Genomic DNA, 19283 nt, shown 5'->3' with positions numbered 1-19283 from the left:
GTGTGGGAAAAATTCATAATTCTTTATATTAAAGCATTTATATAAAAAAAGCGCAAGATTAGCTAATTGCTTTATTCAATATACGTATGTATGTATATTAGAAGTATTTAGAAAAATTAGCACAATATTTTCGTCTGCTGCATACGCCACTGCCAGGGAACATTTATCTTTTACTCTTTCGACAGCAAAATACGAGTTTTGCCTAATTAAAATATATCAAAGTCGCAATGTACACTCGCTATTACTTACACAAATACAACCATACATAAATACATACATATGTAGACGTAAACTAAATTATACTATGCACGCATGCGGCATATGTGCACTTGTATGTTCGAACTGATTTAATCTAATTAACTTCAATCATTCATGGTCTGTCTTTTGCTACTTGTTCGATGCGAACAACCAACTATTTATCAATCATGCAATTGTACGTTGTGCAAATATGCATACACATATCAGCAGCTAATTTAGGTAATCCGCTCAAGCTCCTTTTAAAATAAATGCAAATAAGTTTGGCATACATGCGAGTGCATTCACATTCACATGCACACACAACCACACAGATATGCGTGCACGCGTAGCTTTATCTACATATTTTTGCGAGTGTATGTGTGTGTGTAGCGTTCTAGTTAAGAAATTGGCGACAAGACTAGGCAACTTTTGAAGCGTGAATTGCAGCAAATTATCGCATACATTCATGCTTTTGCAACAATCATGAAAATATTAATAGAACAAAAAATAATTGTGCCTCAATGTGACACATTACAGGCGGCGCACAGCCATGCAAACGTGCATAAATATTTGGTTTTATTTTGTGTAGCCCACAATCTGCGCAAAGTGCTCCCACGTCCAATAACTCGAGCAAAGCAGATTAGCAACAAGCAAAGTTCTAAGCCTGTCATACACACCTTTTTAATATTGACTATTTGTATAGTTTTCTGCTTGTTTGTGTGTGTGTGGTGTAAATAAATATAGCACACGCATGATCACACGCAGCTTAAATTGAAAGCGAACGCTAAAACAAAAACAAAAAACCCGCACAGCAAATGGCTTGCATAAAGCTATGATGCATATGCTTGTTTGCTGTTGTTGTTGTAGTGTTTGCAGACTGGTCGTATGGATATCAAGCTGTGCACAGTATCTCGGCGTAGCGAAATTATTTCACAACAACGTTTTCAAAGACTTTAATAAGCGGTAAGTAAATTGTTCACAAATATGTTTGCAAATAATTACCCAAATTCATAGGTTTCGAGTATGAAATGTTACTCATACGACGTGTCGCCACACTTCTAATAACACCACTTGGACAGCTGCTGACAAGCAAGGGCACACTTTAACGCATTTTCTGTATCATTATGTTATTATTTATATTTGTCTATTTTTTTCTTTAATGTTTTTGTTTTAAATAAGTGCAGTTAACTGGAAGAAATTTAATTCTGTTGTATTTTTCAATAAGGTATAATATTTTGGATAAAAGCAGGCGGTAAATAATTTTACTTTGAGACTTCTGAGTCCTCAGAGCAACTATTGGGATATAATTTGATCGAGTTCGGGTCGTACTTGAATATTTTTGCAATAAAAAATAACTAGCAAAGGCTATAAATGGAATGCTTTACAACAAAATATAAAAACAGACATTCCTAGACATGGCTCTTAAAGCTAAAATCTCTCTAAGAGACATATGTACTCCAAGAGAAGTAAAAGGCTTTGCGGAAAAGACCTCTGACAATCACAAGGAAAATTTCATGCACTATACTTATTAGTAATAGAGAGATACCTATCTCCAATAGTTATATGACTAATCAAACTGAGTTCCGAAATTTTTACTCTCCACCACTATCTGGCTACGACTATCAATGAGCAAAACTTACTGATCTCTACTTCCAGATTTTTTTTACTCGCCCATATTAAGTTCTAAAGGAGTGATTATTTTGATATCACGCAAATTATTGAAAACATTGCCTAATCGATTGAACAAATTCCAACTACATATATTCCAAATCAACATACAATTGCATTCCATAAAGTTTCACTGTAGCCTCAGCCAACAACAAATGCTTTTAAAATCAACATTATGCCAATCAAAGCGAATATATAAGCCAACGAAATGAAACAGTGTCACTTGATTGCTGGTTACCATTGAATGAAATGGCTAAATACGCCTAAATTTCAGGTCCGGTTCTAAATGCTGCCGATATTCAGATGCTTTAAAGGATTTCGAATTGATTATAATTACCTCTATGTGTTAGTTTATTTATACTTTTGTATGTGCTTGTTGTAAGAACGCGATTACATACTTGCGCTGATACAGATATTTAGTTATTATTGACAAATTTAAAAATTAATTACTCTTGATGTTTCGAATTTTTGCAATGCATTGCTTACCAGTAAAATTCATGCGCGAACATTATTCAAATCAAATACTATAATGATGTATGTATATATGAGTTTTAAAGTTGAATTATTAAACTATATGTACATATATTCAAGTATATATGCCATGGTGCTTATACCTTTGGTGGGTTAATGAGCAAGTATATCCTTATCTATAGTGTATTGAAAACAGAAAATCTCATAAGTTTTGAGCATCCAAAGAAGGGCTGAGCTATGTCGGAATACACTTTTTATTGTTTTCCTTGATATCGGTCTCAACAATATTTACAGGCATAAATTTATAAAACTAGAAGGGTGACTGCTATATGTTCTTTAATATTAATGTAATATTCAGAACGTGCAACTAATTCAACAGTAATATTTGGTAAATGTTTTAGTTTATGAGAACTTAAGCTAACAGGAAAGACTTCCTTTGTTTTTTATATGCCTTCTAGAAGATATAAGATCCCGGTGGCACCGCTGCCGCAAATGGGAGACATTTACTTGCAACTGGCGGATACAGTGAAATATCTAGGGGGCATTCTGGATAGGAAGCTTTCATGGAAGCCGAATATCGAAGAGAGAGCAAAAAGGGCGTCGATTTCCCTATACTGCTGCAGAGGAGCCATTGGCGAGTGGTGGGGCTTCTCATCGAAAGTGATCCTCTAGCTCTATGACACCATAGTCATAGTTTGTGGTGAGGTTTACTGTCGGGATCTCTCTATCAACTCCAGTTTCAGACTTCCTGACTATTGTAGCGTCTTCCAGGCTAAGCTTGCAGCCATCAAGATAGCAGTGGATTTGCTGGAATGCGGCCTCCTTTAGAGAAGTTTGGTCGAAGAGAGCCTAACATCGTTATCAAGAGCATCGAGTGTCTTTGTGATAAGACTGGTATGGGTGCCAGGCCATAACGGAATCGCAAGTAATTACAGAACTCCCAGAATCATTATCGGTAGAATGGGAGCCTTTGTAAATTTGTATTGGCTACTAAGCGTTTTGTCAATCGGTAAGTCCGAACACAGGAGTTCTTTTTCTATGGCTTCATAAAGGACTATATATACTAATCCACGTGCGATCACTGATCAGCCATCTAACCTAACCACACTATACTATTTGGGAATTTTATACTTTGAACAGGGTATGTACATATGTATATTGAAGTTGCCACGAAGTTTGTAACACCTAGATGAAAACGTACCCCTATATATCAAAATCCAGTTCTTATCTGAAAACTTTTGAATTTGTGAAGGGTATTCCAGCTTCGGTGCAACCGAAGTTAAAGATTTTTATGTTTATTTTAAATATTACGTCAATGAAGTTAGATCGTTGTAAATTGAATTGAAGGTTTTGGGAGCTTAAAAACGACTGTTAGAGGCAGTGGTCAGTGGTCTAACTTTCCTTGAAAATAAGTAGAGGCATGTTGGAAGAACTGTGGATTGTGGATTATGTTATTGAATATTGGTCATTTGAACTCAGTCTACAAATACTTATGCAAGTTATTTAAAATTTGCAAAAATAGGTAAGTTAAATACCATATGTATGCTTAGTAGAGTAAGTGAAAGGAAAGACGAAGTGGAATCTGCGTTATGTCGTGGTCAAGTATATTTAACGCAGAATATATAATAATACGCAAATACATCTACATTTGCAAGTTCATATACACATACATGTATGTAGTTGTAAGTATGTTTGACTTGCCTAGAAACAGATCTGGTCACACATCGCAGTCTAAAGCTGATACACATATTCGAAAATTGTGTAAAGAAAAATGAGTTTTTCATTTGAATTCGAACTGAATATCGATTTCATTTGCTTATTCATTTTAGACGTTAATTGAATATAAACACGTTTTATAATTCACCGCTGCCCCAGTTGACCAATGCGATCAGCTCCTTTAGATTAAAAACGCATATGCTACGTAATGTAGACCTGCATACAACGAGACCGACATGCATACAAACTCATGGGAGTGTGTATTGCGTAGTTAGCACCCAACAGCTTAAACTATTTGGTCATGCAGATACGACAGATTCATACATTTTTCGCCGTCAAACATTTCTGCGTTACCTACGACAAATGACGATATGGTTGCGCGTGTGCTGGCTCGGCTTGTGAGGCTTGGGAGTGCAGTTCAGTGTCCTGCAATGCGTTGTTTTGCAATTTGATTGAATTTTAATTTCTGCATTCGAATCGAAATAAACTAAAATAAGTGCGTGTGTAACCTAAATTCGAACAAGTTTAGTTCAGTTCGGTTCATTTCAGTTCAGTATATAGTATCTCAACTCAATTCGATTTACATGCCATTTGGCTTAGTGCTGCTGGCTTTAGCACGCAGTCTAACATGCCTTGGCGTGGTTTAGTTGACACAGGCACGCATACGCGCCTGCGCCTGCGCCTTCCACCGTGAATGCGAATGTGCCATAGGAGAAAAACTGCATCTCTCATTACATAAGACTATGAACTGCCTGCGGTACCGTACTTTATAGCTCCACGCACTCACACACACGCACACGGCGTGAAACACGCAGACACATGCGCGTGTTCAAAAGCAGACCAACGCCAAATTACATATTCATATCGATTTGCATGACGAAATTTCGGATTAGTTTAATGTTTTTTGTTTATTGAAATTTATAGCAGTAAATTCGTCACACAAGCACATACATATGTACATATGCCACAAGTGTGATGTTGTGGCTATCGAGGTGTGTGTATGTGTAATTAAGCCATGAGATCATAAGTTCATATGTACGCAGATTTATATGTGGCAATATTTAAACTTGCATACATAAATTTTATTATCCCAAAGAGATAACACACTGCTAAAGCATAAGTGAAAATATTCCAGCCTTCGCACTTAAATCGATTGCTAGGCTTTAGAAAATTTCAATTACCACAAAATGACAAGCTATAGACTACATAGACACACATTACCAGTGGTATTTGATAACCGGAGGGTAGATGTTATGTTGGTAAGAATTAGGACAGGAATTGCTCGGAGACCAACATATCACGATACAGTAAAAAAATTATGGACAATAAGAACAGCTGCTGAACAATTGCTTTCAGGGTTTTGAGAAGCCTAATGTAACGTCAAAAGAAATTAGTTTCCAGCATTCACGACTCTTTTCCATATAATAAGAGTTTATATGGTGTAGTCGAAAAATTCTTTTCGTATTTTGTCAATATATGTCGTTGCAGTCGCATATATCCAGCGCTACCAATCACATTGTGTCATACTATACTATATAATGTTGGAAAGGTGAGCTTCTAAGTTTAATTTAAGCTTAATATTAAAATTAAATTCGAGGAAATTGAAAAAAAGTTACAGCTATTCAAAAATGAGTGAAGATAATGAAGAAATTCGCTATATAGTATTTTAAAATTTTTGTATAAAAAAAGGAAGAATGCCAACCAAGCCACCAATGAAATTTGTGAAATTTACGGAGACGATGCTGTATCAGTTAGTGTAGCACAACAATGGTTCGCTCGCTTCCGTTCGGGAAATTTCGAAATTTCGATTTACACTGATGAAAGTTTTGCACTGATGGAATAATGTCTCTAGCGGAAAAATGGCAAAATGTGATCGATCAAAATGGTACATATCTGTTTATTTGAAGTAGAAGTTTGATTATAAATACGAAAAAATACTTCATGATATATAGTATAATGGGTATCGAGTGTCAATTTTAAAAGCAATACCATATGAAATAGGTTTTTAGACTCAACTAGAATGTTTTCTACATAACTGTTAGTCACACTTCGGATGGCATCCCGATTTATATTCAAAATATAGAGCCGGACCCAAAGATTTAACTGAATTTTATTAGCAACTTATCACGTTAAACAAATTATTGATAATTTAACATCCTCCCTGGTGAATGTCGGCCAACTCAAACAACTTGGTAACAGAATTTGCAACGCTTTTTTCTAACATTATTATAGATCAGCCGATCAGGAGTTCAATGTTTCTAGAGCACATACTAGAGTACATACTGAAGTATGCTATAACACCTGGGACCGTTTCCACGACGGTTAGGTCTTCGTAACCGGAATGGGTCCGTCTTTTAATTCGGCCAAGGACTGCCAACTTGCCACCATTCCTCCAAATTACTTAAGGGATGTTTTCTGCCACTATTACAACTAGTGTTAATTGATGTATATACATATGTACATACATATGTATATATTATTAAGAAATAAGTGAATGATAAGTTCAGTATATTATTCCTAAACTTCTTTTGTAAAACATTAAAATGTTAAACTAATTAAAATCAACCGATTTTCAAAGGTTTTTACTTTTGTTGTACTTTTTTCCATTGTCCATTTTTTTTTAATTATCCAGCTCCATGTAATCATAAATAAGTACATATATAGTGATGAATGTAAAAAAATATCAAATTTTAATATAATTTTCCTTTTGGCAATCCTTCATATCTACATACATGTATATACATAAGAATATATAAGTAGGTATTAAATGCAAAAAGCATGATATCAAAATATCAATAAATAAAGTGCACATACATATTTAAAGTCTATATACGTATATATGTATATGTTTATATGTATGTGTGTATATGAAGACCACCATTTAGCATGCCATTAAATTTGATGTATCTAAATTATGCATTCTTTGTGTCATTGACAATTTTCTAATTAGCTTTGTTCAAGAAAACGCTCCTAGAAATTATAAAAGAACGCATGAACCCAAATACACACATGCATATGTATGCACAAACATCTCTTATACAAGTACAAGTGTATATGTTGTGCGCATGACATACTCACTAGCGCAGATAGTATACATATGTACTGCCGCGTTCATAATGTATGTACATCAGTAAGTCAGTATTGGTGAAGGTGGGGCATGCGTTCAGAAGCGAAAAGCTGAAGCTTGCCACCAAAAGTAACAACAATAAAAGCAAGAAAAGCTACGCAACTCAACGCACCCGTATCGGCGCAGCAGCTACGCATGCTCGGTTGCCGAAAAATCGTGCACTCGTTTTTTTCATACATATATACTACATGCTTGTACATACATACATACATACATGTGTAACAATCTAGGCAGAGAACATAAACCAAAGTGTAGCAAACGGCAACGCCAATAAACAAACTAAAAGCTGCAAAGTGCATTGCGTCGGCGCAACCAATAGTAATAGACGCACCAATTGTAGTTGTTTTGTTTGTTTTGCTCAAAAAGCGTTTGGCGCATGCTTCGCCTTTTTGCGAATTCATAATTTTGATTCATGCCATTATATGAGTGCATAGATGTTTGTGTATGTGTGTGCGTGTGCGTGTAAGCACAATCTCGAGCTGCTTGTCATAGCCTTTTTGGATGTTTAGACAATTTTTGTTGCCACTGCCGCAGCCATCACCGCTGCTGCCGCCACTGCCGCCACTGCAGACGCCGTCGCTGATGCTGTGAGCGTTTGGGGTCCACATTGACCGTATATAAACGACAATAGGGCCTGGCTAGCTGGTAGTGTTTCGCGACGCTTCAGTTCGTTGGAGCGCAAATAATACCGTTAACGCCCATTATAAAGGATACGCGCGCCGGCGACAAAATCAACAATTCTATCATTGGATATGTGTGTGCATATATATAAAGGATTGAATTAAGTGATCTATTGCCAGTGACTGTCCAATGTGATAAGGACCTTATTAATATGTAGTGAAATCAAAGACTTCGAAAAACAATTTATATTAGAACAGTTTGTAATTTAGAAAATATCAAGAGAACAAGGCATGAAGGTGAGTGCTTAAAAACAAACTAAATAATCGAGGTGTGATCCATCAAACATATATCTACATACATACATATGTGTGTACGAGTATGATTTGTAGAAATTGTGCAAGCTAGTCGGAGCCATAAATGGAAGTGTTAATTTTATAAATTTCAGTGCAATAACAAACAACTGAAACAAATTCATTGAAACTCTTTAAAATTCTGAAGGATGTGTGATGATGTAATGAGGAATATTTTGTGGAGTGTGATCAGAATTGTACCATCAAAATATTGATTTTAAAATTAACACTTACAAATTCTTATTTACTTATGAATCTAATATTGAGATTCTTTTTTCGAAAAACCTTCTGATCTACTTCCAACGTAAGAAATTTCCCATAAATCAGTTTGCTTTTAGAAAGCTTCACATAAAATATAAAATAATTATTATTACTTACTACGTGTAAATTTAAAGTAAAACGATATTTCAAAATTAACAAGAAAGTTTTGAAACCCATTGAAATTATTGGCTTGTAATTTTAGAGTCTAGTGGGAGATCGAATGTTCTAAAGAAGGTTATGAGGATGATATTTCCCAGAAATATGGAACACTCTCATTGGGACTCCCTAAGCATTATTGCTTTTCAATTTCCCTTACTAACCCGAAAAATACAAAGCCACTTAACATTGTTCGATATAAGATATACCAGACACAATAGAAAAAGAAGTACGGTTAAATATAAAGCAGGGGTCTTGAAACTTGCAAGACTCAAATTAATAGTGCAAAATGATCAATGGGATGCATAAAGTTACCTCACTTACTATCATTATAAAAAAAGTCAGCCGGATGTTCGAAAATTTTGACATTAGTTAGGGGCTAGGGCAAGCTTTCACCGGAGTTTATCCATTTTAGATACAAAGGTACATCATTTTGAGCAATATATTTTGCATAAAGACACCCGTTTGAAGTTTGAAAATCTTTATATTAGTTATAAGGTAACTAAGAGAAGTATTGAGCCGATACAACTCATTTTTGACACACAGACATACTATTATCACACAATGACCGATTTTTTCGATAAAAATAAAAATGGGGTCCCTATATTCGGTACTTAGGGGCTTGAAGAGTTTTCGTTCGATTTAGACATCTTTGGACATAAGATATCACACTGCAAAGACACTATTCCGGGAAAGTTTTATCCAGCTGCATTAGTTGGTGCTTTATTTGCATACTGGAATGTGAAAAGATCAGATAGAAATTAAAATTGTTTTATTTGTTATGTGGGAAGTATTTTAGTACTGTAACTTTGGAATATTAGAAGAATCTTATGAGCCAAATTGATATGAAATCGGTTGAGCAGGTTCCGAGATTTGTGATTTAACCTGAAGAAGGGCGTACCATGCCCATCGTTCTATTTTGAAATCGGCTCCTATAATGTCTTCTTTCGACATCCTTGATATAAATTTTAATGTCTCTGGCGAATTTAATTATTGATTTATCACACCTTTAGTAGCTTTTAGCAAAACCGCGGTATGGGGAGTGGTCGGGGTCAAATCCGATTTCACCAATTTTCACACAATCGTAAGAAGTGATATAGCTTTATAGGTTGGAAAGATATAAACATAAAACTGTTTAGTAGCGGAGCCACACGCACTTTTCAAAGATTTTCAAACCAGAGGATACCCTCCTTAATGTGCTTCGTTCTGCCAAATTCAATTTCTGTATCTTAATTTACGCGTTAGTTAATGGCGTTTTACACACCCATCTACAAACTCGTCATTGCATTTGGCCACTTATGGTCATTAAATTTTTGTTAAATTTCTCTTACAATTTATATTTTTAACTTATTCGGGCTCATGCTATGGTATTTTTTATTTTCACTTTCAGGTAGCATTAGCATTATTGTGCCTTTGTAGCACAGTGTGGGCTAGTACGAAACCAATTGCGATTCCAGATTGTATACTCGCTGCATCCGACGGCTATGCTTATCCACCACCAAAAGTCCAGCTGTCAGTGACTCCTGCCAGAGCTAAATATAAATTATCAAGTCAATCAGATGGCGGATATCTAAATGTTGATTCGGTAAAATCCTCCGAATCATATTACGAGAGTGGAGCTGGTGAAAAACTGCTTCAAATATCCACAAATGCAGCAATAAAAGAGGGAGGTATTACATATGCAGACCAACCGCTCAAAACGCCGGGTATTTTACAACCCCAAATTGCTATTTCAAAAACCGTTCTTCTACCGCCCAAGGTGGAAACGATCTCTAATGCATATTTACCGCCAGCCGCTAATGTCGTGCCAAAACTTGCATTAACTTCACCGGGGTTATCCGAATCTTATCCCACATTACCCAATATACAGTTACAAAGTTTGTCTGCGCCAACTATTTCAAAGAGTGCTGCATATGAGTCATCTGGTTATTCTTACTATCAGTCCAGCCCAACAATTTCGAAAACCACTGCGTATGTTAATCCATTACAGGCTGGGCCTATAAGGTCATATGCACCTGCAATATCCTATAGCACTCCATACACACAAAAATTAGGAAATGCATTAGCCTCGGTATCATTAACGAAATTGGAGGGTAACTTGTTGGCCGAAAAAACGTCAACTCCACTTGGCTCCTACTCGTACGCGCCGAATCTTGCAAGCACATATATTTCAACCGCACCGTCTTCAGCAGGATATCAATCCCAATATCTAACATCTTCCGAAGGTTTATCTAAATATAGCACAAGTGGTGGAATTTCTCACCAATATGTTTCGAAACCTATTCAACAAATTAGCGTCGGCCTTCCGGCTCTACCTAAAATCTCTACAGTTGTAGCACCAGCAGTCTCTAAAGTGCAAACTTACGTCGCACCAGCAGTTCTCTCTAGCGCCGGTGTCTCAAAGTACGGAACAAGTGGTGCCTATTCGCATCAACAGATCTCACAGCCAGTGCAATCTACATCGTATGTGACAGGAATAGGCGCACCAGCAACACCGTTAGTAGCGCCGGCAGTAACGTCGATAGGTTACGCAACCCCATCCATTTCATCCATTCATTCAGGATCTCAGTCTGTAAAGTATGCAAGTGGTGGCGCAGTTTCGCACCAATATGTTTCAAAACCGTTACAAATAGTAAGCAACCAGGCCGCACCTATAGCCACAGTTGGCACTGTTGCTATTCCAGCTCTATCAAAAGTCGAAGCTTACGCTGCACCCACAGTAACAAAATATCCTTCTAGAATTGGAATTTCTAAACTTGGCGGTTATGGAGCCTCTACTATTACACAATATACTTCAGGTCATGGAATTTCTAGCGGTGCAATTTCCCATCAGCAAGTTTCTAAACCTTTACAGCCACTTACTTACTCAGCTCCGGCGATCTCAAAAGTTGCCTTGGTGGCACCAGTCGTTACACCGGCTGTTACACAATACTCAACAGGCTCCGGTTTATCATCTATACATTCAGGATCACAATCTGTAAAATATTCCGGTGGTGGCGCAGTTTCGCATCAGTATGTCTCGAAACCTGTACAGACAGTGAGCTATGCTGCTGCACCAATTGCTAAAATCCCGACTGCTAGCATTCCGGTTCTCAGTAAAGTTGAAACTTATGCCTCGCCCTCTATTACTCAGTATACGTCTGGTTTGGGAGTTTCCAAATATGGCAGCTATGCAGCACCCACTATTTCTCAGATTTCTTCAGGTCACGGACTTTCTAGTGGCGCCATCTCTCATCAAGAAGTCATTAGACCGGTGCAAACACTAACTTACACCGCACCTGCAGCACCCAAAGTTTCTGTCATTAAACCTATTTTACAACCAGCACTAACTTCTATTCCTACGGGCGCTCAATCTGTCAAGTATGAAAACAGTGGTGCGGTTTCGCACCAATATGTTTCGAAGCCATTAAATACTGTAAATTACGTCGCAACGCCAGTAGCTAAAGTGCCGCCGGTAGCGGTTCCGGCTATTGCCGTCCCCTCTCTCACCCAATATTCATCTAGTCAAGGCTTGTCGAAATCTATTAACTATGCAACTCCAGCTGTAACATCTATTAGCGGTGGCAGTTATGCTTCTTACGGTTCGTCCGGTGCTGTATCGCACCAGCACGTTTCCAAGCCTGTACAATCAGTTACTTATTCAGCTCCTTCAATAACTAAGATCTCTGCAGCGGCACCAGTTGTAACACCTGTCTTAACACAATATGCTTCGGGCCCTGGATTAACTTCAGTACACACAGGTTCACAATCGGTCAAATACGAAAGTGGTGGCGCTGTCTCACATCAATATGTATCCAAACCAGTGCAAACAGTGAGCTATGCACCTGCTCCAATTGCAAAAGTACCTACGCTTGCCGTTCCAGCATTAGCTAAAGTGGCCACTTATGCGACTCCTGCCGTAACACAATACTCATCAGGCCATGGCATATCAAGCGGCGCTATTTCACATCAATACGTTTCGAAACCCATTCAACCATTAACGTATTCTGCTCCAGCTATTTCAAAGGTTGCTACCGGGATATCATCTGTTACTCCTATTGTGGCCCAATACCCTTCGGGCTCTGGCCTAACATCTTTAAGTTCCGGTTTGCAATCCATTAAATATGGAAGTAGTGGTTCAATTTCGCAACATGGTACCTACGCTACAGTCCCAGCCATTCCTTCGATTTCCTCAGGAGGAGCTATATCACAGCAGCATGTATCGACGCCTTTAACATATTCAGTTCCATCGCTGACTAAAGTTGCTGCCGTGGCGCCTGTTGTAGCGCCGACTCTCACCCAATACACTTCCGGGTCGGGCTTAACGTCTGTACATTCGGGATTACAGTCAGTGAAATACGCAAGTGGTGGTGCAGTTTCACATCAGTATGTATCCCAGCCTGTGAAAACTGTAGGTTATGCGTCAGCACCTGTGGCAAAAATAGCGACGGTTGCTGCCCCTGCCATTGCTATACCTGCCGTTGCAAAAGTGGGAGTCTACGCCGCACCTGCTACTACGCAATATTCTTCAGGTCTCGGAATCTCTAGTGGAGCTATTTCACATCAACATGTTTCCAAGCCCCTGCAACCGCTGACATATGCAAGCCCAGCAATAACTAAAGTCGCCGCCGTGGCACCTATTATAAGCCCAGCACTCACCCAATACTCTTCAGGGTCAGGCTTAACGTCTGTACATTCGGGATTACAGTCAGTGAAATACGCAAGTGGTGGTGCAGTTTCACATCAGTATGTATCCCAGCCTGTGAAAACTGTAGGTTATGCGTCAGCACCTGTGGCGAAAGTAGCTGCAGTCGCTGCTCCTGCCATTGCTATACCTGCCGTAGGAAAGGTTGGAGTCTACAGCGCACCTACTATCACGCAATATTCAACCGGTCTCGGTATAACAAGTGGAGCTGTGTCACAACCCTTGACTTATGCGTCCCCAGCAATAACTAAAGACGCCGCCGTAGCGCCTATAGTTACGCCAGCTCTTACCCAATATTCTTCAGGCTCAGGTTCACAGTCCGTCAAATATGCAAGTGGTGGCGCAGTTTCTCACCAGTACGTGTCGAAACCTGTTGTAAGTTATGGACCAGCACCCGTGGCAAAAGTAGCAGCAGTTGCTGTTCCCTCCGTTGCAAAGGTAGGCGTTTACGCTTCACCTGCAATTACCCAATATTCTTCTGGATTAGGAGTATCACAAGCTGGCTACAGCTACGGCACGGCTCCCGCAGCTGCAACCATACAACTTGCCAGTCCGTCTATTAAATCGATACAGTCGGGTTCACAATCTCTAAACTACGCTAATGGAGGCGCTATTTCACACCAACAAGTTTCAAAGCCGGCACAATCTCTGCTGTTCGCCACACAAGCTGCAACATTGACAACCCCAGCTAAAGGTTATCTCGCGCCTGCACTCAGTATAACAAAACCATCAGCATATCCAGCTCCTGGCATAACCTCTATCCAATCAAGTACTGGTTTTGCAAAATATGGCTCCAGCGGCTCATTTTCACAACAATACGTCTCCAGACAACCCATACTACAATCGGGGTCCAGCGTCACGATAAGCAACGTTAACGCATACACAGCACCCTCCACCGCGACAGTGGTAACTAGTCCTGCGATAACTAAAGTAGCAACTTATGCCGCACCTGCCTTAACATCAACGATCCATACAAGTACCGGCTTAGGTGGATTATCCACAAGTGGTGCGACATCCACTCAATACTCCGGTATATCTTCCAAAACAGGTATAGCTGGACTAACCCTAACTTCACCGGATTTAGGTTTGGGTAAATATTTATCCAATGGCGTGGTCCTACAACAGCAGCAAATTCCAATCGCAACCAGTTTGGCACATTCGCTTTCTGGCAAATCTAGCTACCGTTATTCCGCTTTAACACCGCTTAGCTCAAGTAATAATATAAAATGTATTTGATTATCCTTGCGATTATCCTTGCCTCCTTATATTTGTTTAACCGGTGACCGTGACCTAAATATGAAATCCTCAAACCTAATCCACCTGTCATAGTTCTTTATTGTCCTACTAATAGAATACATAAATCCTGTTTGAAAAATAAAAAGGTGATGTATATGCTAATGTAGTAATATCTCCAAATATAATCCAAATGCTTTATTATTTATGCAAATACCTCTTACGGGTTTGAACAACATATCCGAGTTTCTTTAAACTATTTGTACCTGTACCTATATATTATAAATTCAGCAAGATATACATATATAGTAAGTAACATAAAACCTTCGAACTAACTATAGCCTCATATGGGCAAGCATGTTATTGATGAGCTTTCAGATTGCTTGAGCTCCTTATAATTGCTCTTTTATGTCGATGAAGTTAAAATTATAAGATTATTTAAAATACATAAGTTTCAGTAAACGCCTTGTTCTAAGGTTCGCCAAGTTACAGTTGTTCTAGCCTTGGCATTCATGGGGCTAAACGTTTCGTCTTTCCCACCCCTGAGAGACTAAAGCTCATACCTCGGATCTCATATCTTTGGTGAGGCAAACTAGCAGGAATCGAAATCAATTGCCCTGGTAAATTTGTGATGGGCTGAAAATATATCGCTATATGTATCAAGGCTAAATTGAATTATTCAAAATGAAGTCAGAAATTCACTATGCTTATAGTTCCGTACACAATTACAAGAACGAATTTTTGCACAACAACCGTATTAAACACCCGAACCGCTAATTCTGTTATGACCTTCCCGCTTTATTTATAAAAATATTATTTTTTTTTTGTAATACATACATATATCAACGGATGAGTGCAAGATCGGCCAACTCAAAATGTGTGTCAAAAAAATATTTTTTTTAATCCATTTTCGAAACTGTAAATTAATAAGTATTTTTATTCATCAGTTGGCTATTCCCCCGCTCCCATAGCGCATGGTTCATACTATGGAGCGATCGCTTTAGGACACAGCGGTCTATCACCAATTTTGAAACTAGATGGTTCGGGACCAAGTGCTTTGCATGGACTCGGGGGTAATTTAGGTATTTCGACATTGAAATTAGGAACCCAACCAGCCTTGCCACTTTTAAAGAGCCAAGGAGAAATACTTAATGGCTATGCACATGGAATTGGCGGCATTGGACCGTTAGGCGGTGGACTCTACAGATATGCACCATCAGTATCGCCTCTACTGACGCAGAGCGCCAGTCCCACAGCGTACTTAAAAGCCCAACCGATACTCAAAATACAACCAGCTGTTATTAAAACGATTCCAGAAAAGCACTACGAACATTATGTGTGTACCACAGTGAGAAAATATGTAGATTTTGTAATACAATACCATCTCTTTTCATACATTTTTCAGAGTGATCATGCAAGATACGCCTTCGAGTATGGTGTCAACGATCCTTATACCGGCGATATCAAACATCAAAAGGAAGAGCGTGACGGTGATGTTGTAAAAGGTGAATACTCTCTGGTGGAACCCGATGGCAATGTTCGTACAGTCAAATACTATGCCGATTGGGAGACTGGATTCCATGCTGAAGTCATTAATAGTCGAGATTCCGCAAAATTAGTCACAAAACGGAGTTCACCGAAATCGTGAATAATTGTTAAGATAAATGAATGAAATTTAGTTAAATACACTCATCATCATTTTGTATCATCTTTTACGTATTTGTAGTTAGTTTAAAGGAAATATGAAAGGACTTTGCAACGCATAGCATTTACATATTCATGACATATGTACATACATATATAAAACCAGATATTTATCGTCATTTTACTCGTATACTTTTCCCTTTAGTCGTGTTATGTAATCCGAAAACACACAACAAGTTTGGTCCAAGACCTTATGACATAACTTGCCACCATTTTTGTTTTGTTTGTTTAAAAAACATATCTTTGTATGTATGAATAGCGTGGCATCATCCCAGCAGCTAGAGATATACTCTATATTACATATGCATGTAAATATTTTTAAAATAATTCTCTTTTATATTGACGAATCGCGACTTTTCACAAATAAATCAAGACCCTCCATTTTTCAGCTGATAAAGATCGTTGTAAATAATAAAATAAATACGTATAAGTTAGAATGTAATGTTTTTCTTACATCTGGAATTTTGTCGAGATGCGGTTTTCTAGTTTAAATGTTCAGAAATTTCTCGAAGATTGATTTGCGATTGAATTTGAAAACCTATTTTTAAACTTTGTTTTATTAAGCCCTGTACAAGGTATATTAAATTTTCCACGAAGTTTTTAACACCCAGAAAGAAAGGCCGGGGACTATAAAATCACTATATAAACGAGCTGAGTCGATTTTGCAATGTTCGTACATCGTTCGTTTGTCTATATACACACATACATGTATGCGAACTAGCTTCTAAGTTTTGAGATAAGGACCTGAAATTTTACCGGATATACATACATATGTAGCTGCCATATGTCAGTGATCTATAGTGGTCTCTCGTATTGTTTCAACAATTCGTTTAACCCAGTCATATTGAAGAGTTTTCAGCTCCTAGGTTAATACAACCATTGTTATGTGTTATATCTCCGGATGTCATTGCTCGCGGATTGCAAAAGCGGCATTGATCCGTGAAAGAGTATGTGTAAAATTCCACAAGCTGCTGTAATTTGTTTTTGGGAAGAGCGTCTGGTACTATCCGGCTGTTTGTATCAGCTTCATTTGCAAGGAGATCTGCTAGCTCATATTGTTTTCAGTGACAGCCCAGCTAAGCATTTTTTGCACTCCAGTACCATTAATGATTGGATTTCAACCGACGAGACTGCCTATCACCGAGAACGACTTATCGTTTTGCAGAAGGATCTCTATCTATATATGTATGTATATCATGGGCCTCAGCTTGAAAACTGATATTTTGGTAGATGGTCCTACTATATCAACCCCAATTCCATGTGCCGTTTTCGAACCGTCTGTATACGCTGCATTGTGGTACTATGAAGGTACTCTTTAAGGGTAAAGTCCTTTATTTTTGCTGCTCAGGGACTCTTCAACCTTTTCTAAGTAATATCGTTTTTAGGAAAAGGTGCCAATGGTAAATTCTCTTCAATGGCGCTCCGTTTTTGAGCGCTTATTGTAGGGCTAAAATTGACCTTTTTCCTGACATCTCCACGCCGATATGGAGCGAAGTGAGGACAAGAATCACCTCAAGTGCAGATATTGAGCCCGTAACCAAAGCATGCTTGATACAAGTGCATGCCAGCTTCGGTATTTTTGTCAACTGTTTCTTAACCATTGTGAGCGAGACTCTTAACGCCCTTTACGCGGTCATTGATCCGACTATCATTGTGTACATCCAGTCTGCCAGCTAGACGTTCGCACACCATTGGTGCTCTGGTAGCTATCGCAATCGTGGAATCCACGTGCTTTTTTCACCTAAGTTGTTTTGAATCTAACTACCAGCCCTCGATATTTTATTTCATCAACCCTGGCCAATTGTCGTTCAATGGAATGGACGTTAGCGTTCTCAGGGATGAAAGAGAATTCCCTCGTGGGAATTGAACGATGGTCGTTTCTGATGGGTTTATTTTAAGCCCAACGTTTATTCACCATCTTTTTGCTAGGATGAATCCTCTGTAGATGATATCACCCAATGTGCTGTCAAATTTTTTTCTTGCTATAATGACAATGTCGTCCGCATAACCTTGGCAGCGGATGCCATTGTAGGTTAGCAGATCCAGAGCTAATCCATGCGGCTTCCCTGCAAAAATGACAGCACTCCCTTTCGTCCTTCCTAGTTGGATGCTACCTGACCCTTTCTTTCTTTCAACAATTCTTGTTCTGAAAACCACATCCACCCGCCTTATACAATACAAGAGCAAATATCGGCCATACAAATTGACTGATCAAAAACAAGTTCTTGTATGGAAACTTTTTATTTGTCAAGGATATTCCAGCTTCAGTGAAACCGAAGATAACGTTTTCTCTTACTTCTTATAAATCTTGTGCAAAAATTAAAACCTTAACCAACAAAGCAAAAAACAATATTAAATAGTCAAAACTTGCAAAGCCAAATCGTTTCCAATTATCTGGCCACCAAAGTACTGGGATGTTCCAGTCGCAAATATATTGCAAGGCATTATATTCGACGCTAAAATGTGAATAAAAAGTATATGTATCAGCTAATTATCTGCAGAAAAACAAGTGTCGCAACATTGGTGCAGTTATTTGTCCCCTGCAGTTGGACAAGATATGGCTGTGTTGTAATTAACTTGCTTGGCAAATGCAGCTGTGCAGCTCCAGAGGGAGCGTGCAGTGTCCACTGCTCGAATGTACTCTAAGCGTCGGTGCTATTCAAGGTTTTGTAGCAAGCGATTTCTTTACAAAAACTTTCTATGCATTGATCGTTTTTGGGTTCATAAAACCTTTCATTCCTTGTTTTGAGACTTTACCGAAAATTTTAACCATTTTTAAAGCATCGAAATAATGGGTTGTCAAAAAAGTCTTGCGGTATTTTTATTGAGTTTTTTTTCTTGAAATTGAAATGAATTTTTGATGACTCCTGCCCAGCTCTTGACCGATGCTACGGCTGCTACTATGCCGGTCTCTTTCGACCAATTCAGCGATTTTATCGCAATTTTCGACGACAGGCCTTCCGGAGCGTGGCGCATCTTCGACCACCTCTACACCAGAACGAAAACGTTGAAACCATCGTTGTGCGGTGGAAATGGAAACTGTATCGGGTCCATA

General features: G+C 38.5%; 1 protein-coding gene across 1 annotated transcript; it reads left to right on the top strand.

Moving 5' to 3' along the window:
- The first annotated feature begins 8130 nt into the window (after window positions 1-8130).
- LOC126761586 (mucin-17) lies at window positions 8131-17125 on the top strand. The gene is made up of 6 exons (XM_050477895.1): window positions 8131-8136; window positions 9998-10229; window positions 10263-12692; window positions 12849-14504; window positions 15472-15860; window positions 15930-17125. Exons 1-6 carry the CDS (start codon window positions 8131-8133, stop codon window positions 16170-16172), a joined length of 4956 nt encoding a protein of 1651 aa, XP_050333852.1. The 3' UTR covers window positions 16173-17125.
- Window positions 17126-19283: the final 2158 nt, after the last annotated feature.

Source organism: Bactrocera neohumeralis, chromosome 6, assembly GCF_024586455.1.
Source record: "Bactrocera neohumeralis isolate Rockhampton chromosome 6, APGP_CSIRO_Bneo_wtdbg2-racon-allhic-juicebox.fasta_v2, whole genome shotgun sequence".
NCBI classification, from domain to species: domain Eukaryota; kingdom Metazoa; phylum Arthropoda; class Insecta; order Diptera; family Tephritidae; genus Bactrocera; species Bactrocera neohumeralis.
This window is presented reverse-complemented; position numbering and strand designations above follow the sequence as displayed.